The 27,087-nt window shown below is 34.9% G+C and overlaps 1 protein-coding gene across 17 annotated transcripts in view; it reads left to right on the forward strand.

Moving 5' to 3' along the window:
* The first annotated feature begins 1,644 nt into the window (after positions 1–1,644).
* Positions 1,645–27,087, forward strand: part of RFX3 (regulatory factor X3) — a 306,998-nt gene continuing 281,555 nt past the window's right edge. For 7 of the 17 annotated variants that reach the window (XM_084986795.1, XM_021064186.2, XM_021064195.2 and 4 more), the window contains exon 1: positions 1,645–1,890. Coding sequence is in view for 2 of the 17 variants with exons in the window: in XM_084986748.1 (XP_084842874.1) it covers positions 3,147–3,168 (22 nt within the window). In the remaining 15 variants the exon portion in view is untranslated. Of the gene's footprint in view, positions 1,891–1,976; positions 2,270–2,871; positions 3,169–24,590; positions 24,657–27,087 lie in introns of those variants that run through there. The other 10 variants (XM_021064169.2, XM_021064230.2, XM_084986800.1 and 7 more) reach the window with 4 other exon arrangements.

Consider the following 27,087-nt stretch of genomic DNA (forward strand, 5'->3'; position numbering starts at 1 on the left):
TAAAACCACTGACTTTCAAGAGTCTGTGCCTATTTTCTCAAAAACGAGACTATGCACCTAATAGTGGTGTTGTGAGGATTAAATGAGATAATGCACGTCAAACACTAAACACAATGTCTGGGGCAGCCTTAGACCTCTGTAATGGTGGTTATTATTATTTAGCATTGTGAATTTCTGTGGCCCCAAACCGTTATCTTGCAAGTGCAGAGAGTAAGCCTCAAGAGGACTTTCTAATGCCCTGCTTCTCATGTTATTGTCTTGGATAAGTAGCTTAGCTGCAAGTGTTGGAGGTTTGTGGTATTGGCAGGGCCTGGGGGCATGTTCCTGCAAGACTTGCACCTGCAGAGAATTGGACGAGGATGTCTGAACCTTGGCAACGGAGGCTATTCGACACCAACCGGGGTTCGAGAGGGCTACTTGTGTGCTAACAACATCCATTACCCACGGAAGCCACTGGGCTAGTTCAATACACCCTGAAGCAACAAGACCTTCAGATACAGCATATTGTTAAGGTATCCCGGGATCTGGACCAGGGAAGTAACAGGACACGGGGTTGTGCTCAAATCCTGGTTTGGTCAACTTTAAACAAGAACACTTGCTTCACACTTGAAAGGTGAAGATAACGGGAATATAGGAACCAACTGGATGCTACACAGAGCAGGTGTTAAGTTACCCCACCTCCTAGCGCCTTTCCCAAGGTGGGGGGGGGGGCGCCATGCGATTTCGTGTTCCCCGACAGGGCGATTTCTTCATCCTGAGTAGAGCTTACTCCCCACTACGTAGGTGGGGAATCGGGACCTTGCCTCCGCGCTCCGGAGGTAAGGCCCACGAGCTTGGACCTTCTCCGTGCGCGCTGGACCCGGGGAAGCCGGCCCGCTCCCACACGCGCCCGGCGCTCCTTTGCTCTAAGATGGCGGCGGAGGCAGCTCGCTCACGCCGCCCGCGCTCCTCCGAGTCGTGGCCTCAGGAGACTGGAGCGGGGTGGGACGCTGAGAGCAGGAGAGCGAAGGCGGCGCGGGCCCTCCAATACAGCGCGGGCCCGCCGCCCCTGAAGCACCAGGAATGCTAGAAGCCAGCAGATGGCTGCGACCGGGAACACCGCTGGCGCCTCAGAAACGAGGAAAAAAAAAAAAAAAGAAAATGAAAAAAAAAAGAAAAGAAAAAAAGGGGGGGAAAGAGCGGCGGCACATCCGGGACCCCTCCGCCCGCCCCGCCCCGGAAGTGACGTTTATCTCGGGCGGGCCCACTCTTCAAAGTGGATTTTTTTTTTTCTCGTTGTAGCGTGTTGTCCCGTAAGTTGTCTGGAATAGCCATCAACACCCCCTCTCCTGGGTTAGCCGTTACTCTCTCTCAGCTGGGAGGCTTGGCACAAAGCTGGATGCTGAGACTGGCAGCTCTCGTTCGGAAGAAAGTATCTCTCGCACCACACCCCTAAATTCCCTCTCCAGCCTTTCCGGGGAGCATAGTAGTGTTGCTTCAAAGGGACTCCTGGGTGACTTGAATCCCTCTCCAACCTAGCGCATCTCTTCAGAGTCCTTCCTCCGTCGCGCCCCTACAACCCGGGTTTGGAGGTTGTCAGTCACGGTGCTGGGCCCGCCCCTTCCGGCGGCTAGCCGGCCCGCCTCCTCCTCTCTTCCCTCCCCCACCCCTCCCTGTGCGAGTGTCTCCCTCTCCCTCTCGCTCCCTCTCTCTCTCTCTCCCTCTCTCTCTTTTGTGAGTTATAGCAACCGTTGCCTTGTGAATCAAGCGCCATAGTCACCGTAGTCCTGGCGACTGTTACCCATCAACAACAACTACTCCTCTCCTCCTCCTCCTCCTCTTCCTCCTCCTCCTCCCCACCACCACCATCTCCATCACCCACCAACAACACCACAATAATCCACAGCCAAGGTGAATATTCTTCGGTCTCTACATGTGTGTGGGAGCGTGTGGATGCGTGTGAACCTGTGTGTCCGTGCGTGTGTGTGTCCGTGTGTGCGAGCTGAGTGTGGCTGTGCGGGGGTCTCACTCCTGACACCGGGGCTGCAGCTGCGGGGCCGCTGCTGAGGGGCTCAGTCCCCTGGGCTTGTTTACAATGGACCGTGCGCGCGGCTGGGTCGGGGGTGTGGGCGCCGCGCTGCCTGCCCGCCGGCCCCGGCCCTCCGCGGCAGCGCTTCAGGGATGGAGCGGGAGCTCGGGGGGCTGCGAGCCGAGCGGGAGAGGGAGCCACAGTTTTGCGCTGCGGACCGTGTAGCTCTCCCCTAGGTCCGGGTCTGAGGAGGAGGGTCAGGTGAAGAGATAAGGATTTTTTTCTTTCTTTCTTTCTTTAATTTTCTTTTTTTTCGAAGCTGCGTGGTTCCTGCTTCTTTCAAAAGCGAAATAGACAAGAGTGTGCAGGGGGGTACCCAAGAGGTGGTGTTTTGCTGTTGTTGTTGTTCACTTGTGGGGCCTTGTTATGGGTTTTGTTATTTTTATCCTCGTACAACGGTGAACTTTTCCCACCGCCTATTCCCTTCATTTTTGCCCCTCTTTGCCTTGTGCTAGATGGGCTGCTCGTTTACCATCATCAGCTGCATGTTTTTTTTCTTTTCTTTTCTTTTAAAACTGTGTTTTCTTTGTGCTGCAAAACAGTCTTAATATCCATTCTGCACTCTTCCCTCCCCTTCTTTCTTCTCCCCCCACACCCCTTGCACACATACTGAAACCTGGGGCCTCTTTGCTGGGCTCTTTGCTGCACTGGGAAAGAGATCTTTTTTTAAAAAAGTCTCTCTTCTCTCCCTCTCTCTCTTCTCTCTCTCTCTCCCTCTCGTGTGTGTGTGTGATTTAAACCGGATGCAGGGCATCTGTGATAACTTGGGTTAGTAGTTATTGACAGTGCTTTATCCTTCATGTGGAGGTGGGAGGGGTACTGGTGAGGTTCCATTTCACTTTGATGAGCCTCCTTCCCCAACAGTGGAGTGTTAACAATTTTCATTATGGTTATGGGACTTTGTGTGTGACCATCAGGGAGAGGACATAAGGAAGCATTGTGAGAACTCAGTTTACACTGTTATTTGTGACAGTTACGGTACTTTAAAGAGTTTTTCCTTTTTCTTTTTTTTTTTCTTCATCTCTGTTCGTTTTCCTTTGAGAGTTGAAATTGAAGTCAAGTTGTTCATAAAGAATGTATGAAGCTTCCCAACTTGAAACGTGTGTATATTTCACTTTCTTTGTGGTTGTTAAGATCTAGGCATGTGTGTACTTAACATAGTCTTTTTTTTGGACAGTGACTTAAACCTGCTGAAAAGAGAGAACTTTTTCCTTTTTAGGTCTTTCCTTCAAAATTGTTTTTTTTTTTTTTTTTTCCTGTGGATTTGAATACTTGTCAGTCCTCAAGTAGTAGGGTCTTGGTTAGAGGTAACCTAGTTTTATGGATCCTGTAAATTTGTTCATTTTTCAGCCTAATGTTTAATTATCAGTAAAGAGTTTTGATAATAAATGTGTGCTAAAACAAATATAATGTACTATTTGTTCATGTTGAAGTTTGCAATTTGGAATTTTTAAATACTTATTTAGATAGTCTTCTTTCTAACAGCGAACACATATTGATTGACCTGACAGAGCAGCCTGTGAATAATGTGACAGTATTAATTATTCTTGAGATGGTAGTACTATTAAGTCTAATATTTTGTAAAATAAGAGTTGAGGTTTTAAAAAAAAACTTTTACTCTTAAAAATTCATTTCCTTTTGATTGTTCTTTTAAATGAGAATGATATTTCCTTCTGAAAGAAGTCTTTCTCTGAGCACTCCAGTTCCTTTATATTTATTTCCCCTTCCCCAACCTGGGTTCCATGCACATCTCTAATACTAACCTGTATTTTTTTTTTCTGTTCAGATGAGTGTCAAATGCCTGAACACTTTTGGATGGTGAAGTTCCTGGGTCCTATAAACTCTCTGAAGTTAATAGGAGTTTGCTGTCTTGAGACAGTCTCAGACCTTATGCCATTTGCATAATACAATTTTAGTATAGTAGGTTATAATGCTATAATTTTATGGTTTAATATTTTTTATTTGAAATGTCCAAGAACTTTTTTGAGACATTTCACTGATTATGACTATCTCAGGTTTCCTATAATTTAGATTTTCATTACCTGGCCATTTTAGAGCCAGACTTAAATTCTATTACTATCCATTTTTAAAAGCACATATTTGATATAAACGTTGCTGTTAAAGATGCTTTAGATTCAAGTGTATTAACATTATTCATACAGTCTAAGTAAGTAATTACTGGAAATACTAACAAAATATTAATTTAAAAAATTAACATAAGGGTAAATACTTAGTAGCACCAAGTTTATTTTTTCTGTGATTTTTTTTCCTAGAAGGGACTATATTATGTATTGGTATTTCCTTGTGCTTGTTTCTAAAAGACTAATATAAATCTGTGGAAAGTGGCCAAGCTTTACAATGACAACTATTAAGTAGGAGTCGCTTGTAATTTGTTTTGAATAGTTGAATATCTGTGATTCATTGTATGTTTTAATGCCTATCTCAATCTCTTTAGTTTTTGTGCCTATGAATTGCATTAAATGGATAGGCATAGTTGTGTAGTACATTTACATGTATAGGAATAAACTAAAATGCATTCCTAAAATGCATCATTCCACAATGTTTTTATTACATGGCAATGTTTATGCCTAATTTTAAAAATAATATATTATTCCTCTAGTATTCAAATAGTTTTGTACTCTAATTAGGTGCTCAAATGAAAGGTTTATAGTTTTTAAGTTTCAGATACTCAAAAGACTTTATAGTTTATAAATTTAATATGATTTAACCCTCAACAGTTTTTTTTTTACCTGAAACAAATTTAATGGTAAAAAATTTTACCATTAAAAAATTAGTAATTAAAGAATAAATTGTAAATCAAGATAAATTTAATCTATTATTTAAATGATTACAAGTATTTTGGTAACATGTCATTAGTCTTTAGAAAGTTGATGATGTGTGTGCTTTCCCCTATATACAGTCAACTGAAGAAATCCGTAGGTGGAGTATGATTCCATGCCTCAGATTTTACAGTGTCTGTGGGGGTTAAAAGGGTGGATATAGCATCAGGATATAGCAAGAGTTAAAAAAACAACAACAACAGAACTTTTCTAAACAGTGTGATAGGAATGTTACTTTGTTCTTGGTATCTCTAGTGAGACTGTGTTACAAAAAATGAGAATATCAGACAAGTAAACTTTTAAACTATAAAGAATCTTCAATGCAAACTTTGAAATATGAGAAGTCTGCTGGTTTTTGTTTTTTTTTCCCCGCTTGTTTTGTTTTTATGCTGAGCATTAGGTTAGAAATCCTCTACTTAATAGTTACTTTAATAATAAAAACTTAGTTTCCCTAATGGAATCACTGGCCTTTACCTCTTTGGTGTAGATTCCCAGTGGCTGTTGCAAAACAGATTTTAAATTCCTTTCTGTTCACAGGTGCATAGTGTTCCCATATTTTGGAAATCCATGATAAAGTGGATTTGACTAAATCTAATTTTGTTAAGGACAGATGGCTGCTTTAAACAGGTGTCACTTTCATCTCTAGTGCATTGTGTTGGGTCTTCCAGTGGTTCACAAAAAGGCTGTGTAAGCCAGGTGGCATCCATTGCTTTAGTCCTTAGCAAAATATACTTTTGGTGTCAATTATTTTCTTAGGAAGAGTTTTTTTTTTTTTTAAGTAAAGGTTTTGAACTATTCAAATTAAGATTCCTGATTTAATATACCTTTTATTTTTGAATATCATTCCATTTTTGAGCAGTATAGTTGCAGATTTTTTCAAAAAACACCTCAAATTCTTAAAATTAATAGTAAATTCTCTTTGAATCCAGAAAAGGTACTCAGGAACATTTTACACTATTAGTCAAATTTATCTGAAGCACAAAGCCAAGGCAGATTCGAATAAAGTGAAATTTGGTTAACATGACAGGTTAACTTTTGCAATCCTATATGTGATTTTTTTTGGGGGGGTGAGTATTATTTTAATTTGAATGATAAAAGCTAGGAACTGGTGTTGTTTTTTTGGCTCATTATTTTAAATATTTTCAAATGAAAACATTTTCCTGACCTACTTCAATTGTTACTATAAGGTTTTTAGTGCTCTTTGAAAGTGAAAATTGTTTTTAAGTATTAATGTTTAAAAATGTGTATTGGAGTAAATAAAAGAGTGTTAATCTATTGATTTCTAAGGTTCATTTTTACTCTGATTCTATCCTTTTTTTGGTGGGAATTTTATACGTGTTACAACAAATGCACCAGAGGGTGCTGTGCTGTTTGCAACATGAGATTATTATCACTAAGAATGTGAACTGATTAGAAATTTATTTAAAGAAAAATATTTAATTACATATGCATTCAAGCATATAATGACTTTAATGTCTGTGGAGTTTAAATTTAATATACTGTCTTAATTGGCAGTTTTATATCAAAGTCTATCTCTGCTAATATATATTAGCACAGCATGAAACAATATCAAGATTGATATCTTTGGCATAATCTGAGTATCATCATTCGTTCTGTAGGCATATACATTTATCATCTTCTTATGCAGGTATTTTAATCCATATCTAAAAAATTTAGTTTAACTTAGAATCATAATATTTTGGCCATAAGGCTTTGTACTCTGCAAATTTGATATTGTTCTGCATATCAATATATTGTATATCCTTATAACATTTCTGTGTGGCATAATTAGTGATACAATTTTTATGGTGTAATCTAAAACAGCCATCTCCAAAGTATAAATGATAATAATAGTTATTAGATTAATTAAGTCAACAACAACAATAATACAAATTGTCTGGGGAATTCAGTCCCCGCTTCACACCATTTGAATAGTCTGGTTTGAGTATTTAACTTGGCTTTATTATTTAAAGTTTTAGAATCTTTATTCTTTGCCTTAATGCTTTGAAACTAGAAGTGATCATATATTGCTTTCTGTATCTGAATATTTGTTCAGTGAGAGTTTTTTTATTTTTTTAGGAGAATTCAGTCTTTTGGTCTCTTCTTTGATCATTGACTTCCCATCATCAGCAGTGCATGTATGCTCTAAAAGGCAGATACTGAAGCAGTGGTAGTATCTTCCTCAAATAAGCTTAAAAAGATACAGTTATATCAAATGAACTTTTTTCTCCAGATAATGGATTTATGTGTACTATTATCCATATTTAACTACAATCAGTAAAATATGATATTTTTAAAAAGTACCCTTATAAGACATAGTATATCATGTGTTGGAATGCCTCAAAGAATCTAATACATTAGTAGAGAATAACAATATTTTAAAATACTAGTCTTGTTAAAATAGGTTAAGTATTTGTCTTCAAAAATGTAGTCCTACCATTTTGTTAACATTAACCAATTACTTTATGCCACTAAGATTTTAAAGTATGTGACATTGTTTCAAAACCTTTATTTGAAGTTTTATATTTCATATCAAACTCCAGATGTATTTAATGAATATGAATCAGTGTAAAAATTGGAGTGTATTTAGAGTATCAAATAGGTATATGTTTTGTTTTTTAAATAGGTTGAGGATAAGTATATTGGTTAAAAACACAGGTTTTATACTAAGATTTCAGATAATATTATGAGCTATGGGACCTTGGACAAGTTATTTAGCTTCATTTAGCCTCAGTTTTCTCATCTGAAAAAATAAGATCTGTCTTACCTGCCTTATGGAATTTTGTGAAGAATAAAGGAGCTAATTTATGTAAAGTACTTTGCTTAGTACATAACACAGAATAAATGCTCAATACATGTTGGCTCTTAGGGAATACCAAGAAGATACCTACTCTAACCTTTTTGTAATTTAAGAATCCATTTACTCTGCTTCTGACCATATTCTCTCCAGTGGGTTCTAAGTTTTGAAAGAAGACCTTACCTAGTAATCAACACTAATTAAGTAATTATTCCCTCCTTCCCCCTTTTAAAAATAAACCAAAGACTCAAAGCTAGCAACTACAGGTTTGGATAACTATTTGATAACCTGTCTTGTTATTTCACTGAATTAATAAGACACTGGTACAAAGTTATGTTTTAGTTTTACTCTTCAGCCTTATTATAATGGATTCCTTTTGCATTTGTATAACTCTCTTGGGCTGGGGATCTTAGACTGAGAATTAATGATGTAACGTTTCATAAACTCTTACACTTCCCACTGTCCATTTCACTGTCCAGTTTATATTTTCCTTTTCATAGTTGTTGTACATGAACTCATTTGAAAACAATTTGTGCCCAACTTAGAAACTTTATATAAAATGTAGTCATCAATATATAATAGTGACAATAAATAGTTGTACAAAGATGAGTTCATGAAGGAATTATTTGAACTTATAATGCATTGCTTAGAATTGTTATTTGCCTAACAGTAGAAAAATGTGTAAGGTCACCATTTGTATATCTCTAGCAATAAGTAACTTTAGAAAAATTTGCCAGCCGCAGTCTTGAGGTATAAAGTATCCTTGGAACATCTCAGTAAAACATAATACGAAATAATAGAGGAAAAATACCACCTTTGGCTTCCTTTGTTAGGGTATTAAAGATGTTGAAAGAATCATTTTGGTTGGCTGCCACATGTAAGGTTACTATTCAGTAATTTGTTATATTTTTATTTTCTAAGCATTTTGACTGAAATGATATGCTTTTGTCATTTTAGAGTGATCTCAATAGCTCTGATCTTTCTCATAGTGAAAATTTACAATTGAAAATTTGCCTGGTATTAGGAGTTCCTGTTGTGGCTTAGTGGAAAACAAATCTGACCAGTATCCATGAGGATGCAGGTTTGATCCCTGGCTTTGCTTGTGGGTTAAGTATCCGACATTGCCATGAGCTGTGGTAAAGGTCGCAGATGCGGTTCTGATCTGACATTGCTGTGGCTGTGGAGTAGGCCAGCAGCTATAGTTTCAATTTGACTGCTAGTCTGGGCATCTCCATATGGCACAGGTGAAGCCCTAAAAAAAAAAAAATAAAAGGAAATTTACCTAATGTTGTGTCCTTTTTTTCACTGAAGCATTGTATATTGTACAGGCTTCTTATCTGTCTCCCTTATCTTGCCTGTTCCCATCCTCCCTCTTATTAAATGTTCAGTTAATTATATGATTCTTTTTACATTATTTTTATAGATAATTTGTCTCAACATATAAAGTAGGCAGATTCAGTTCATCCATTTCCTTTGCTTCCTTTCTCCAATGAATCTGACATACATTTTAAAGGGAACTTCAAGAAAAAGGGTAGAAAATGTGACTTAGCTGGTAAGGTATAGTATTCTTAACATTTTCAATCAACTGTTATCTTCTTACAATTTTTATCCATCTGACTGCCCTCTTGAACAAATACATACCCTTGTCCTACTAATGATGAGCGTGATTTTGTTCCAGATATTTCCCTTCCTAGTCTTGGCCTCTGGCTAAGCACTTTAAGTTAAATCTCTACCCTAGTCCAAAAATACTGTGTTTACACAGTCACATGTGTCTGCCCATTGCTGAGTTTTAACTCTTGGATTCTTCTTTCAGAAGCTGCTTGCCCTAACTTTATAGTGCCTGGTCAAGACTACCAAAGGTCTTCCTGTCTAAGCCAAAATGAGTGAGGGATAATAGGAGCTGAGCTCAGGAGAACAGAGTGAGGCAGCCAGCCTGAAAATGAAAGTATATTAGTTGTTCAGAGGAGACAGATACACTGAGAGGTGATGTGGAAGGAGAAAAGAGAGGGTGATGAGGCTGAGAAATAAAGATCATCAAAAGTGCCAGCCAAAGAAGAGTCCAGAGGAAAGGAAGGTTTTTTCTGGTACTCAGTCTGCCACTAATGGGAGAACCTTTGGCTAGTCACTTAAACCTTCATGCTATTCAGCTAGTTTTGAAAAGAGCTAAAGTTTCTCCATTTGTAAAATGAAACAATAGAGATCTGTGATCTATAAAGCCCCTTCCCGCATTAATAGTCTATGATTCCACGGTGAGATTGGCACTGGGGAAGAGGGAAGTGTGTCAATGAGAATGGCATTTTGCTTGCCTGTTGTTTCTTCTGATAGGAACAACAAAGAAAGAAAACCCAAAGCCTGGGTCTACTGTAATGACCATACCTATGGCACACAGTCTCAGAAGGTTCCTCCATTTCAGTGGCCCTGGTGGGAAGCTGTGGCCAAGGGCCCTGATTTCCTTACCCACAGAGGAATTAGCTGAGTCTCACAGCTTGAGCTCCTGCAGAGCCAGCCCCTCTATGTCTGTGTGCCAGACAAGTGTCTGACAGTTGGGGCTCCTGCCTGTTGCTCACCAATGAGATATTTTAAATAGGACATAATTTCCCAAGTATGTGGATAGGCTACTTGGCAGAGAAAGGGGGAGAGCGGGGAACACGAGCTTGCTCTGACTCCTTTTCTCTCTCATTAGAAGCAATAAAAATTAGTTTCTGTTGATCTCATTTTTCAACATTTTCTCCCTAGTTATTAAGCCTTTATGTTTGTCTTCCCTTCATGCTATTCAGCTAGTTTTGAAAAGAGCTCAATTCCTATCAAGGAGTCTACGCAAGTTCTGAGGGCTTTTGGGCTACTTTGGGGCCCTGCTGTGGGAAGCATTGCCGTGATCTACACTAGTATTCATTTATATTTTTCCACTGGCAATAATAGTTGCTTTTCGTCTTTCTGATTATTGTTTATACTTGGATAAACATTCTTTTAATTCATATTTGGTGTCAAAAGTTATTGCATCTTTTGGTCAAGAAATATGCTTTTGGTCAAGAAAATGTTATTTTCATAACATTTTACTTTAATGTTAATTTGGCAAGTGCACTTATAAGATTTTAGAGCATTGCAGGATGTGAAAGAAAGTAATTTTTGCATTAGTTTAAGATAAGTCTTATATTGGGCTCTTTTACCAGTTTAATACGTGTATGAAAGATTAGTAGATTGTCGTTGCTTTTAAAATTATTTTTGAATGCTATTTTTTAATTGATTAATATAAATGTGTTCAAGTTTCTGAGCTATATTGGATTTGAATGCTTGATGGTTTTATATATTTAAGTATAACTATCCTTAAAAATGCATCTGGCCCTCTTCAGTCTCAATCAGCATAGCTTATCTTAATGTGCAAAACCGTTTTAGAAAATCTTTGCTTGTCAGTTAAGTTTCTTTCTTCCGTGCTTTAGCTGTGGGGGTGGTGAGGGAGGTTGCTGGAGAGGGACAGGAAGAAGGAGATACGTTTAGAAGTCATATCCTCTTTCCGTTGTTAAATATTAGTGTACTGCTTACTCTACCCAGTTTGTTTTCCTAGACTGTGAAGTTTTGGTGCAAATAGAGTTTGCGGTAGAGATTGCAGAGCATGAGAGTGGAAAAACAGAAATGACTCTGGTGATCCAGTATTTCTTCCAGATCTGTTTCCTTTTCTGCTGTAATATTATGGATAGTATGTTTGCTATTGTGAAGATAGGCATTTTATTACTTTATATTTGTCTGTGATTCCTTTCCTCCTAAAGACTGACTATATCTGTATGTCTATCCCATAGTACATTAGTGGACGTGCAATAATATCCTGCTCTTTTAAAGAGTCCATATTGTGATTTAGACCTGCACAGATTTAGAGGTAGGAGTAGAAGACAGGAGTAGTGAGAAAATCTAGTTTGTGTGCTAGATAGCAGAAATAATGCTTATATCCACGTCTCTACATTTTGCTTTGGGTAAATTGTTTTGTGGATATATTTTTTTCAATAGAACCTAGGTTTTTCCCCTACTCGTATTGAAGCCGACATTTTAAAGAACCAAAGAGTATAATCTGTCACACCAGGGTTTCACTGATTGGCATCTGATTATATGTGATGACGTCTTGGAGATGAGTTTTAATGAAGTGTCAGCATAAGGGTCATTAATAAAAAACACATGAAATATATTGTTAGTGATCTGAAAATCACTTTTACCATCTTAAATACACAGTATGCATATTTTGATGTGACACGATGAAAACCCAACATGAAATATTAATACACAGGCATCAGATAAAGTAAGATTCTTTGTTTTGATCATGTAATATGATCACATTACATGCTTCTAAAGGACAGTTTAAAACATGACAGCTTGTTCACAAAGTCACTTTATATTTTTGTGGTGTACTTATGAAAAATCAGTTTTAGCTTATATGTAGTGTTTTGTGTATATGTGCATGTTTGTGTATAGACCTTTAGAAAGTCATTTTAATGTACTTTTTTTGGTACTTCGGAACTTCAGTACTGTTTCTGCTCACTGGTTTTTGCATTTTTCACATCTTTGACAGTATTAGGAACCATCCCAGTGCTATTTTCTTGAGACAAAGAAAATTAGGGGAAATGTTTGACTTAAGTTCTTTGAATGACCTTACTGTAATTTGGGGAACAGTTTTGAATAATGCCTCACATTATACAGTGACTTTTTTAGAGGCTACCATTAGTTAAGAAAGACCATGAATGCTGAAGTTGAATTAAATTATAGTTAAAGGCCAAATTGTAATTCTAATTATAGTAGGCTTAAGATACTGCGCTGTCGGATCAACATTTGATCTGTTCTTTTATTTTTAGAAATCTGCCATTTATTTATTTATTTATTTAGGAATGCACCTGTGGCATATGGAGGTTCCCAGGCTAGGGGTCCACTCAGAGCTGTAGCCGCCAGCCTATGCCAGAGCCACAGCAACTTGGGATCCGAGCTGTGTCTCCATCCTGCACCACAGCTCATGGCAACACCAGATCCTTAACCCACTGAACGAGGCCAGGGATTGAACCTGTGTCTTGATGGATGCTAGTTGTTTGTTAACCGCTGAGCCACGACAGGAACTACTGTTTTTTGTTTTTTTGTTTTTTTAATTTAAAAACTTTTAAATAAAGTTGAATGAGTAAAGCTGTATAATAGATGTGGATTTATATTTCAGCAAAGATTTGAGAGCCATATAGTTTGAATGTGAGGTAGGATTTTATGTATGAAATTGGGAGGTGATGTATTTTAATATTTTGATTGAGTTAGATTTACTTAAGCATTTATTGGTCTTGATGGAAATGCTAGTGACCATGGAATGGAGATGAAGACCATAGTAATTTGTGAGAGGAGGTCATTGCAGTAATCCTGATATATCACTTTCTTCCAGTCATGTTCTTGATCAACTTTAAAGGCTTTTTTCTTGGATAATAGAAGGCTTTCTATAATGTTATATTTTTGTCAGTTTACTTTGCTGTCTGGAATTTCCCAAATGCTATAGCATGATCTTGTGTGATACCTTATCCATGAGCTTTGGAAGCTCCAGCTTGCCTTTAGGTTTGTAAACCTTCAAAAGAATGCTAATAGATAATGCTGCATGTCTACAACAACACCTCAATCTGAAAGAATGGGGTAAGAATGAGAGTAAATTGGGCCAGTCATCTAATTGGAAAAACTAGAGTATGAATAATGCTTAGTATAATATAGAGAAAAAGAAGGGTGAGGTTAGGGGCTACATGAAAAAAATTTCAGTTTGCCATATTAAGCATAATTAGTGATATTACCGCTATAATTAATAACATTTCTAGTATCTTACTCAAAAACATTCTAGCAAAGACATAAATATTTGGGTGTATTAGCCTATAAGCTCATAGTTTTATATCAATGGTCTCTAACTTTTGTTTTTATTTAAATTTTTTTATTATAGTTGATTTACAACGTACTTTACGTTTGAATGAGGAATTAAAGAAGTACTTTACTTTTGAATGAGGAATTAAAGCTTTGTGGGTGTATTTTTTAAGATTTCTTGTGGAAGGCAGAAATGATGGAGATGGTATTTAGGAATCAAGATATAAGAAGGATGGATGAAATATTGAGAATGTAGTTAGGAGAAATTAGAGAATTTTCAAATAAAGATTAAAAATAAGGTGAGATAGATAAATCAAAGTATAAATGGTAAAATAATTTGTTGGATATGTACTACTTTCATATTTTGAAACTTTTAAGAACTAACCTCACGTGTCCATCACACAGACTTAACAATGGAATTACTACATTCCATTGTTCTAAAAGCTATATAATTTGAAATAATTTGTTTATTTAAATAAACTTGAATACCACTTTATTATACTTTGTTATAAAAAAATTTAATGTTAAGAACACACTCACTGTGGCTTTGAAACAATGCTTATATTTAATACAAAATATTTCTTAGTGATTGATCTTCATGTTCTTTCTTTTCAGCACACACACAGCATTTGTAAATCAGGAAGTTTGTTCTCAGTTGTTAGGTCTTTTGTTCAGTAAGTCCAGGCTTTTCTACATGAAATTTGACCTATCATTTAAAACAGGAGCAAGCACCAGTACTGTGGCCCTTTTTTTTTTTTTTTTTTTTTTTTTTTTTTTTTTGCAGGACACAGGAAAACAGCTGTCTTGAGATATATTGCTCAGAGGTGAAAAGGATTAATCTTTTGTACATCATTCTTTTAACTTGTTTGTGGGTAGAATTGGGTGAACTGTTAAGAGCCATTTTGTAGGTTGATAAGAGAATAGAACCTATCTTCTGGAATATTCCCTTCAAGTAGCTACTCAGTTACTTGGATGTACCAGAACATACAAGAAGAGATATCCATTGGTAAAAGTTAATGTACTGAAAGCTTATGATATCATTCAAAGTGATTTAATTTTTTCTGATTCACTATCTTCAGAAAATGAGGAGAGTCTCTTAGTTTTTTTATTTGACTGAAGTCAGGCAGGTATGAAAGAAGCTTATTTTCCAATGCTGGATTCTTTTGCAAAAGAAAAAGAAAAAAAATCCATTATTCATGTTGGAAATTATTCTGTAATGAGCAGAATAATATGTATAACAAATAATGATTAGTGTCATTTTAGTGAACCCTACAAAATGTAGACCTAAATCTTTTTAATTAAAAGCTGATGTTTCCTTGTTATTTGAATCTGATTACAGGCATGAAGAAGTAAGTACATTGCATTACACATGGCCTGCATTTTTTTTTTTTTTTTGGTCGTGTAATTTTAGTCATTAAATTTCTCTCTGGTCCAAAAGGGTCAGAGAAATGTACATGAATTAATAAAATTGTTTGTCATTCTTTTAAAATATTTCAACTGTGGAGTAACTTACCAAAGTAGTAAAGTGATACAATATGACCAAAGTAATACACTAATTAAATGATCTTATTCCAAAACTAAACTACCTTTTCTTTTCTCAAAGAGTTATATTTAATTCTTTTTTTTTTCTTTTGCCATTAGGAAATATCTTAAGTTAGCCATCCCATATTTTAAATTTTCATATAGTTAAGCTTTCATAAATAGATAAAGATACAATGTAAATAAGAGAACACCAGTATTGTTGGCTACTTTTTTTTTTTTTTCTGTCTTTTTAGGGCCCCTCCCATTGTACATGGAAGTTCCTAGGCTAGGGGTCAAATTGGAGCTGCAGCTGCTGGCCTATGCCACAGCCACATAACACCAGATCCAAGCTGTGTCTGCACCCTACACCGTAGCTCACAGCAACACTGCATCCTTAACCCACTGAGCGAAGCCAGGGATCAAACCCTCATCTTCATGGTTACACGAGGCGTTCGTTACTGCTGAACCACAGTGGGAACTCTGAGAATACCGATATAAAGCTTAATCATCCACATAATGTTTGAACAAAACCTAAATGTAACATTGCAGAATTAAAGATTGTGGAATATACATGTCAGTTTCAGTAATATTTGTAGAAGATTTTTTGTGAATTTAATGCAATATCAGTGTAAACATCATTTGTAATATTTTTTTCTCTGCTTTTAGTTACCTTAAAGTATAATTTTATTTGTTTTTTATCATTTTACATTTAATGTAGTGCTGGTAAAAGCACCTGGTAAATGTATTCTGGTGTTTACAATTTTTTTAAAAATTTGACTACTCCTGAGACATTTTGTAAGTTGACAAGAGAAGAGAAACAACTATCTTTATATTATACCATGATATGATTTTAAAAACAAGCAGTTTCTAATGTGAAAAAATTATATTGGTCTACTTATTCTATATGGGAATAACTCCTCAATAATAAACAATGTTTTAATTTGGAAGAACACCATATGAAGGAAAGCTTTATCAAAGACATATTTTAGACCTGACCCTATCTGCATAGTGGCTAAGCTTTTGGGTCTGAAGTTGGAGCCTCCGACTGTGATGAGTGTCTTCCTCAGGGACACATCTTCAGCCTTCTCTCTGTTTCTACATAGCTATTTTACTGCCATATTCTTCTGCCCCTCTACTCTGTCTGGTCTGCACAGCTGATCCAAAGGGGTAGCCAAGGGTTCTAGAGTAGAATTTAAAGAAGTAAAAAGGTCTGTTGCTAAAGTCACTGGTGCTTCCAAATGTTTGCCCAAATATGTAGATTCTAGTAGAGACATAATCAGGATGTTTAATTTTAGAAACAATTTTAAAGTTGCAACTTTGGAGGTTATCTAGTTCAACCCCTTCCTTATCCCCTACTTTTTTTTTTAAAGATAACAGAGGATAAGTGACTTGGACAGTGACATACAACATTTATCAGAGTTGGGGCTATTAAACCCCAGGCTCTTCCCTCCTTGACCTGTGTTCTTATGGTGTATATCATAGCTGGTGAAGAACTCTCCTTAAAGGTAGACAATCCAAATGTGTGGCCTTAATTAAGTATTCATGCTACTTGCTCATTTTAGCTTATAAGTTTGAGCTCCATGTTTTCCCTAGAAAAGTTAAAATTTTATAATTCTGTATTCACAGTTTAAGTAAATATCTTAAATTTCATCTTCAACTATAATTTTTGGTGTATAGGTCATTATTTAATTGCTTTATTTTAGAGTGATAAAGAAATGCAATTTAAAAATATTTTCCAGAATCTTAAACAGGATGTATACAAAGGGGAAATAGCATACTTGCTTGTTTTTTTTTTTTAAAGGGAAACTACTAGAATTTTAATTCCTATCATTTGTATTTCCCCTTGCAGGGCATTAGTGATGTATGTCATAATCAGTGTATTAGTGTAATTAATTCTCATCCTTGGCATATACCTCTTTTTTGCTGAGGAAAAGGATGATTCTAATCATTCTCGATTGTTGTAAAAATTCATTGAATTATTAATTATAAAAACTGAAACATTTGTTCCTGTGGTCACTCTCTTGTGGAACAAAAGTAAAATACTGGCAGCTAATATTGGCAGTACAAGCTGAGACTTGCCCAGCTGGGATTTAAAGGTGCTGCAATGCTCTTAGTAAGAGACACTCAACAAATGAGAATGTGAAGGGGCTGCCCTCTATGCCATAGCAACCAGAAGCAGTACCAGCAGTCATGCTGTTATATGACTTCTTATTTTTTTAATCTGAGTTTTTGGAAGGAAATATTATTTACTGATTAGTAATATGAGACTGTGGCAGGAATAAACAATTACCAAGATTTTGTCTTATTTTTATGGGACGTGTGTTACAATTGGCAGTAAACCTATGAGGTCAGGCTGGAACTTAATTTTAGTATCCTGTTTTGTGATAAAGATGAACAATTTGTGCCCTAACCCTGTTGATTATTTGAAGTAATCCATCTAAGAGAGACCAAGAAAACAACAAATAACTGAACTTTCTTTCTAGGAGTAACCTGATGCTCTTTCTTCATTTTTGATACAAAATCTGAAAGGATACATTTATATAAAACAGGATTAGGCTTCCTGTAGGGGAAAACCATTTGTCATTTGCTCTTAACAAGGTAAATCCCCATGGACAAAGCTTTCTTGTAAAACTGTTCCCTTTGGATTTCTCCTCACCTTCAATAGAAAAGATGATAAACAAAGGTATGATGAAATATTAGTTAGCTCTTGCATTTTTGCCTAGAAGTTATTCATTCTTGATCTTGGTGATTTTATTTTTTTAATTTAATGAGGATTAAGAGAATACATTAAATCAATTTTGCTTTCTGTCAGTTTGAAGAAAAGGAATTTTGGTTTTGGGTAAGAATGGGAGGATCTAAATCATTTACTTTTGGACTTAGCTGTATTCCTGATTTGCCAGCATACCTATTGGCCCATAAAACAGAACAGAAAATACAGATAGTAAAAGTGTGATTCAGATGAAAAGAAAGTGCTAATTACTGCAAGTCTTAACTGAAGTTTCATTATAGAGGTTTGGTTATCAGAATGGTTAAATACTAGACTGCTGTATTTGTTGGTTATAAAGAGGAAGAATCTAGAACATGGCATGCCGTCTTAATATCTTATGAATTGATAACCTGGATACATTTTTACTGAAACTGATTCTAAGTGAGGATTAATAAAATCCTCTAAAAAGAAGGTACTTTGGATGTTTTCAAATAGCATGGAGTTTTATGTTTATTGGGATCAGAATCTTTTAAGATTCCTTATTGTCTGTTTGTCAGAGTTATTTATGAAATATTTATTGAGTGCCACAAAACTACTGTAGGCTTTGCTCTTAGGAGGCTTACAGTCTAGTGTACATTTTCAAATGTATGCTTCACCACTCTGCTCCATAACTTCTCTGTCTAGCCTGCCTTATGGTCTTGTATAATTGATTAAGAGCATGAACTTCTGAATGAATAGAGCCCTGGGTTTAAATTCCAGCTCTGCTAGTGGTTAGTAATGTAACCTTAGGCAGATTACTTAGACTCTGTGAAATAGGGTTAATAAATCTACCTTAAAATATTGTTTCAAAAAATTACTTTAGATGACATAGGCAGAAAGCACTGTGTCTGACACCTAAGTGTTTAGTCAGTGGCAGTTGCAGTTACTACTCTATGGTCACCTGAATCTGCCTTGTCCTTTACTTTCTCTATTACTTGGTTCTTATTGTATTTTCTATTTAAAATATGTCCCCAACCCTGCCTAAATTCATCTCTTTTAAATTTAGGCTTAGAGTGGTTCCTAACTTGATGGATTTTCTTCTAATTAACTCAGCTATTGGTTGGGAATTGTGCTTTAGATTTATGTCTGTAAGTGTTTAATCTTCCAAATTGTTTGTAAGCTTCCAGAGGGCAAATGACTACACAACAGGTTTTTGCAGCAGTGAATGATTATTCATTAAGCCTTAGATTATATATCTTTTGCTAATCAAATTATAGAAAACACATTTAACTATTTTATAATTTTTTGGCCTGGTTTTATAATGACCATTACAGCAGTGTAGTTCTCTTATTCCAAATGGATTTATTTACTTCCTTTTTTAAAAAATGGATTTAATGGCATGAATTTACAAGGTTTTGATATTCTTCAAATATTAGCATCATTAGCAGGGACTAGATTTTTGGCTGATTTAATCAGGGCTTCTTTCCCTCTTAGGTTTTCAACATTTTGTTACCTAACTGTATGTATATATGAATTTCATGTATATACACACACGTGTGTGTGTGAAATTCTGAACTTGCCTGGAATTTCCTGAGTATCTGTCAGGACTATTTCTTAGTTTCAGAACTTAGGGAGTGCCTTTTAAGATCCTGTACCTTCTTTCTATTTTCTGGTTGTGGCAGAATGTGGAATTCCTAATGTTGCTTAATATGGGAGAGAACTGGGGGCATTATGAGAACATTTTGGGCTATGGTGAATACCCCAAAACTATTTCTGTTCTCTTTTTGCTGCCTACCTTCACTGTTCTTGCTGGGATATCCACCAAATGCAGAATCAGGACTTGAGTTCCAAGGTTATATCAAGGCACCTGGTGGTATCAGTGTGGAATTATTGCAGCAGTCAGACCTGTGGTTACATTTGTCTTATTCCACTAAGGGTTGCAGTATGGAAGGTAGAACTTGGTTTGATGTCTACTACAGAGACTTTATCCTAAAAAATCTTTATTTATATGGAGCTGTCATTCATAAATCAGTCCAGCTCTTTTTTAAATCAAAGTATTTTCATTCTGTACCATCTCTTGAGGTGATGTTTGATGAATTTACCACTAGTTGTGAAGTCATGTTGACCTCTCTTTAGACTCAAGGGATTCCCTGAAATTTTTATTTTTATTTTTCATTTTTATTTTTATCCAGTTATTTATTGAGCAAATATTGCATCTACAGTATGGTCCAAGCAGTGAAATGCCGCGGAGGATACAACACTGAGCAAAACTCATCAGGTCTCTGCCCTAGATGAGCGTACATTCAAACAATTGAGGATGAGAGAGAGAGAAAAATAAATGAGTATTACAGTATATGGTTATAAATGCTGTGGAGAAAAATAAAGAAGAGGAATAGAGGTTAGGTGATGAGGGTGGAGAAAGTCGAAATTTAAAATAGGATAATTACGAAGAACTAAAATACAGGGTGGCATTTTAAGAAAGTCTGACAGAGGTAAGTTTTGTGTATTTCTTCAAAGGTGACTTTGTGGATTTATGTTGATCCTTTTTACTAGCCTTGTTTCTGTACTAAAGAGTCTTAGTCGTTTACATCTGTCCTTATACAGCAGTTTTCCTTTTGCCTTTCCCTTCCCTGCCTTTTATCACTTTTATATGCCGTTCCCTGACTCTATATCCTTTTCATTTATATATTCTTTTGAAGTGTATTGATTATATGGTTTTCTATAAGGAAACAGGCAGATTAATAATCTCTTTCAAAAACTATTTTTAGTTTAGATTTTGTTGTTTTGCTTTTGTTTTTTGAGTGGAGAGGGGATATTTATTTCTTTAAGACAAACTTGTCTGCTTACAAGTTGGAGGTTCTTTTGGAATACCTATAACTACCACTAACATATATCCTAGGACATTGGGAAAAATTGATACATGCAGTAGTAAAAATAAAAATCTCAATTAATAGACAAGTAAAATTAGATTAGCTGAACTGGTGGTTTGTTGCTTATGTTCTCAGTTTGCTTATATGGCTAATTTAAACTGGAGAAAGAAAATTTGTGTATGGTGATTTCTCTGATCAAAATGCCCTTCAGCATCTTAGATGTGAAACTAAAATGTCAGTGTTTATGTAACATAGATATCTATCAATATCTAGTCTTAATCATGACTTATCATGGGCTTATGAATTGAATTTATTTGTAAGATTTTGTATATGCAAAAATACATAAATGAAAGATTATTTAAATAAATAAAAGTTCCTAATGGAGGCAAATTGTCTTGAATTCTGTTATTTTGACAAATAGATTGTCATGCTGATATTTTTAGAATGAGATTTTCAGTGTACTAATGTCAAAATTGTATTTTTCATTTCAATTCAGTGTCAAATATTCAACAGTATGTGCCTGTCATCCATTATGAAATTTACCATTTGACAGTATTTGAGGCTATTGTACCGTATTGGAATACTTGCAAATGGTACAAGATATATAATGTAATATATAATATGTATATGTTTTTAACATATGTAAGTTAAGGAAGTAGAAATTGCTATAGAATCTTAAACAAAAACTTCCTTTATCTGTTCGAATACACATACACACACACACAGACACAGTTTTTATTTCTAATCCTGGTTTCTTCTTTAAAGGCTGGTTAAGTGATTCTACCTAAAAACATGCTCAGGCATTTGAGTCTCAAGTGAGTCAGTTGTAGATAAAAAATAAAAGAAACCTAATTTAGTATCGCCACTAAGTTACCATGGTATACCATCACCGTGTTTATGGAAAAAGTATGTGGAGTATAGAAAAGAAAGACCTTGGAGAGCGAGTCTGCCCTGATATTTTTCCCCCTAGCTTTTTTTTTTTTTTTTAAGGACAAATTTAAACATATCCAAAAATAGAAAGGTATGATGAAATAATGAAATGAATTCCCATGTATCCATCTTTCTGCTTTAATTGTTAATTTGTGGTTAATCTTGTTTCAGCTATGCCCCCTCACTCACCACCTATTCCCATTATTACTCCCCTTACTTTTTACCTATGGAAAGAGGTTCACCACAGCTGAGTGAGACCTAGTGCTCAAACTGCAGGTCCTTTGCTCTGCTTTGCCATGTTATATCATCTTCCCCCTGGGGATGGAGGGACGGATAAAAAAATAATGAAAAGAATAAAAGGTAGTTTCCAGTCAAGTATTAAGAATTGTGAATTTTGATATTCCTGGTCACGGATTTTGAGTTGGAATTAAATATTTTCTTCTAAATTTAGTGTAGAATCTCCAGTGCAATTTGCTACTAGTGCTCTGTGAGAAAGTAACATTTATCTCTTTACACAGATGATTTCTTTTATGTTTTCTAAAGAGATCCTGCATATTTGCTTTCACAGAAAATGTGAAATATATATCTTTGAGGTTTTGGCATTTATAGTATGGTCCAAAAATTGTCCCTTGGATTTACAGAATGTACTTCAGGATGCCTTTTTTCAGTATCCTCAATTATGCATTTCAAAAATCAGTTGATCCAGTTCCCTTTTTTCCTTTGATCTCCAATACTTTTTAAAAAGTTTTGAAATGATCAAAGTGAGTAGTAGTAGTTGTTAAAAAGTAAAAGTGGTTTTTAAGTGGTTTTAAAATATGTTTTTAACTGATAGCACTTCTAATCAGGTGATAGATCACATTTCTTTTATATATAAACTTTGATATTAAAAAAATACCTTTTCCTTTATACATCAACATCCCTTTGACCTTGGCTAAAAAATTTGAAAATACATATTTTGGGGAAGCAGGAAGAGTCATATATTTAGGGCTCTCATAATTATTTCATAAAAAGAATTCTAAACTGTCAGTCATTGGCTACCAACCTTAGTTATGTGATTTATTGAAGAACCTATAATTCTTAATAAATGCTTATGAAAGTTTTAAAAATTTGGAATTCAGTTTTATTCAGCAACACTTAATTGAGGATCTTTTTTTTTAGAAGATGGGTATGTGGAAATGAATCAAGTGTGATAGGGTGTTGCATGCTCCTGGTTTCTTATTAGAAAGCCACACTTCATTGTCGTTTTGTAACTTTAAGTACATAAAACCCTGGTAAACACCAGAAGGCTCTTTTCTAACAACACTTCTACTATAAGATATCCATTCTTATTTTAAATTTTTTTTTTATTCTTCATTTTTCCCTATTGCCTTTTAGTTAATAATGCCTGATAGGATCCTAAGTATTAATGTAGCCAGTTTAGAACCTTGATTATCTCAGAGCAGATTCTTTTAGCATTATATAACACATTTGACTGGTAACTGATAAACTATTAAATAACTGCTTTAAAATTTAACATATTTGCCCAACACAGGCCCTTGGGGAATGGTAAACTCATAGGTAGAATCTGACTTTATTGACTACTGTGTATATATATATGTAGTGTGTATGTTTTAATGTTTTGTTCTTGTTTGGAAAAAATCAGTTTTCATTACTTTAAAAAGGTTTTCATATATTAGGCCCTGCAGCTTTAGAATTAAGTTAAATTTTTCTTACCCTAAACGAGAATTGGAAAGTTTTGAAATTACTTCATTGTGAAATTAAGCTGAATCTTCAAATTACTAACCACTTGGTAATTTACATCACAGTTGTTACTGATATCACTGCATGTGTTCTGCATTGTTACATGCCTTCTTAAGTATGGCTGGATCAAGGAAAAGAAAAAATTTCATATTGGTGTTTTTTTCCCTTTTTCCTCTATCTGTAAGTTGAATCCTCACGTTCCCTTCTGCACATTTTCTTTCAATTATTCCCTTGTTCTATTCTTGTCTCTCTCACTGTATCTACCTTTCTGCCCATTTCTCCCGTATGTGTTCTGTTCTGCCCTGCTTGGTTTTATTTCCAGGCTGTTTGAGTTCTAAACCTTCTTAGACAACCGATTTTCTTCCTGTCTCAACCTAAGTTTTTGGTCAGATACTGCCTTTGCACCTCTCAGCCTGCTTCAGCTCTCTTGTTATTGAATTCCTTGTCTTTTTTGGATAGTTGTTTTGCATTCCTCTGTTTAGTTTCTTAGTCCTTTTAGGGAAATAGCTAATTTCCTTTATTCTGTTTTCTATGGTATATAATGAGAAGAAATAGAAACAATTGAAGGACAGATAATCCTGACTCTATAGGAAAGAATAAGGTAGTAGAGTTGACAGATTATTTTAAAAAGTGCTCCCAGTTCAGAGTAGTTAGATATAAGGGTCAAATGTTGCTGTGAAGGTAAAGATGTTACTTGGCTTTTTAAAAAAATTATTTTTAACTTTCAAAAGTTACAGGCAGTATTAGTATATATATCCTTGGAAAGTTCTGGATAAAAAATTTTCATAGTTAAAATGATTATCATAAAATCATATATTATTTTTATCTTTGTGGTCTTTTGGTATTTTATGATAGTGTACCTTCATCTATATTTGTCTTCAGATACTTTATAAAAAAGGCCTATCATACATAACTAAATATAAGTCAATACAATTTATTCTTTTAAAGAAGTTAGAAGTCCTCTTTCTTGCCCACTTTTCAAATTGTTTCATATAATTTGTTTAGCAGTATTTTATTGATAGACTATTTTTCTCTTTTGTTCTCATTTACATTTGAGTAAAACTAATTGTAATGAACTTATGTAAATAATGTATTGATTGTTAATCTTTAAAGTTATCAAATAATAGATTTTAAAATAATATAAAATCATTACTAATCAAAAGGGATGAAAAAATCTATTTTTATAATAAAACAATTTTTTAAATTTCTTTACTTCATGATTTTTTGTTGTTGTTGTTAGAAAAGTGCTTTTCGTTTTGCTAACTTCATTTTTTGTTCCCAGGTTTAATTTATTTTTCTACTACTGTAGTTTATGTTTCTACTATAGTTAACCACTACTGTAGTTAAAGTAAGTACCATACTTTTTCTTTTTTTAAATCAAAAAGTTGAAGGTAGTTAATACTTTTTTTTTTTTTTCCTTGAAACTTTCTTAGTTCATTTATATCAATTCTAACCTTTTAGGAGACTGTGGAAATAGAAACTTGGGGATGGTAGATGGTGTAATTGAAATGTAGGTCATAATCTGTTCTTTGTTTGTTTTACCAAATTAGTTAGGGATTCTGAGGATACATTTTGAATATTTGTGTATGTTTAGCATTTTGTCCCTTTGTTAGAAATCTCTCAGTGTGACTTGTTTTTAATAGGATGTGTCATGAATTGTGGTCCAATCACTCTTGAAAAGTATTAAGCCCTTTAAACACACTGGTCAGACCCATAGAGGGAAGCCTACAGGTTTATTAGTACTCCTTAGCCTGAAAGCACAGCATACCCTTCTAGGTTGCACAGCAACAGACTCCTAGCAACCATAATAGATTGAATTTCTAAGAGTGACCAGCCCGGATGTAATAATAAAGCAAGAGGTACAAACAGTTGTCATGGTTTTCTTTTCACAGTAAGCTAGTTTGATTTGGGGAAACTTAACTTTTCAAAAATGGGCAAACTTCTTATAAAACTACTACTATTTTTACACAAGACTTCTGGTATCAAAATAGCAATAATAATACCAAATTTAAAAAGCTATTAAATTAAAAAATGGTATGCTTAAAATAAGACAGAAAAGCAAACGGATTATCAAAGTGAAGCCGTTTTCAGGGAAGTATTTTTTTTTTTTTAAAAAAACCCTTTTTTAAAAAATCGTATAAGTGGACAGTAGCAAAATAGTCATAATGAATTCTTTGTAAAAATGAAAGTCATAATATTTGTGTTTTCTTTTGTGGATCCTCTAATTTTGTAGCACCTCTTTAGTTTTATGTATGTAATTTAAGTGGATGTGTATATATCACTGAGCTTATAATAAACTTTAAAAATTTATCTAGCAAAACACACTATTTGAACTATCTACAAATAGTATTTTTTTGAAATTATGAGCTGATAACTAATGGAGCAATTTATTGAAGAATAAAATGGTAAAATGTACAGTCCTCCACAGTAACAGTGTCTGTGATATTCCCAAAGGTGTAATATTGTGCTGTAACTTTGTTAACATTTCTCCTGTGTGTCCTTTAGTATGTGTTTGCTTACATAGCCATGAAAAAGAGCTTAATTCAGATACATTCACAACCTGAAACAGGATGCTTCCATCAAAAGAAAGAGATCCTCATATAGCTGCTGGAGTTGGAGTGGAACTACAGCCTTTGACAGCAATAAGCTGTAAATATACACACATGCTAATACCCTTGATTTGTTCATCTTTTGTGTCAGCATTTGGAAAAGATTGTTAAAGTGGCAGTTACAGTACATACTGGCAATTACAGTAAAGAGCAGAAATTAGGTATTTGTGACCTATTATATTTCATTAAAAGACTTCCTTATTAAAATGGCACCACTTACTCTGATTACTTGACAGCTGCCCTAAACAGATTAGAAAATACACAGTTTCAGCTAAAGGTAAAATCAAGCTTTTAAGCACATGGCATAGAACAAGTAAATGGTATACTATAAACTATTTTTTTTTAACAATAAATTTTCTTTAAGTAGTAGTGTTTATCACTGATTAAGTGGTATGCTTTTTTGCATTTCTATAATAATAGCTTACCAACAGTGGCATTTTCCCATTGAGATATTTTAATACACCCACCTAATATTATACTAGCCCACTAGAGGATGTTATTATGAGGTGTCATAAATCTAGGGATCAGCATGGCATCACCAGAGAAGCTTTTTTCTGCTAACTGATGAATTAGCATCCCGATTCAATGTAAATATTACCTTTATGAAGCAGAACTTAAAATATTTGAAATTTTTACCTTTAGATTATCAGTATCGGAAATATTTTTAATGTTCTTTATCCCTTAGTAATCCAGTAGAGCCACAGTGAGTTCAATATTTGAATTTAGGCATCACAACATTGAATTACCTGCTTTTTAGAGAACAGTTTATTATGTGGCTCTTTTTACCATCAATGTTATTTCTGAAGTTTACTTTTTTTCCACCTATATTTTACACAGTGACTCATATATCACTTTATAGAACAGTCGTGCCTGTCAATTATTCAGAATTGTAGTTGGGCAGTTAAGTAGCCCAGCCTGCCTCACATTCTTATAGTTAATTACTTTGTCCTCTTTTGCATCGTGAGGTATGGATATACACTGTAGTTCATCCTGAGTATGAAATGCACAGCTCACTTTTGAGGACACAAATGCTGGTTCAGTATGAAGCAGATTTGTGGGATGATTACCTCTCTCAACTAACCTTGAGTATAGATTTTTGTCAGGATTGTCACAATATTAATAGAAGTCTGTTGTCATACTTGCATGGAACTGTTAAATTTTCACAAAGAC

This window comes from Sus scrofa, chromosome 1 (assembly GCF_054392235.1).
Source record: "Sus scrofa isolate SSC_HxYL_T2T_F1_AM1 chromosome 1, Sscrofa_HxYL_maternal_Yorkshire_Landrace_v2.0, whole genome shotgun sequence".
Classification (NCBI taxonomy): domain Eukaryota; kingdom Metazoa; phylum Chordata; class Mammalia; order Artiodactyla; family Suidae; genus Sus; species Sus scrofa.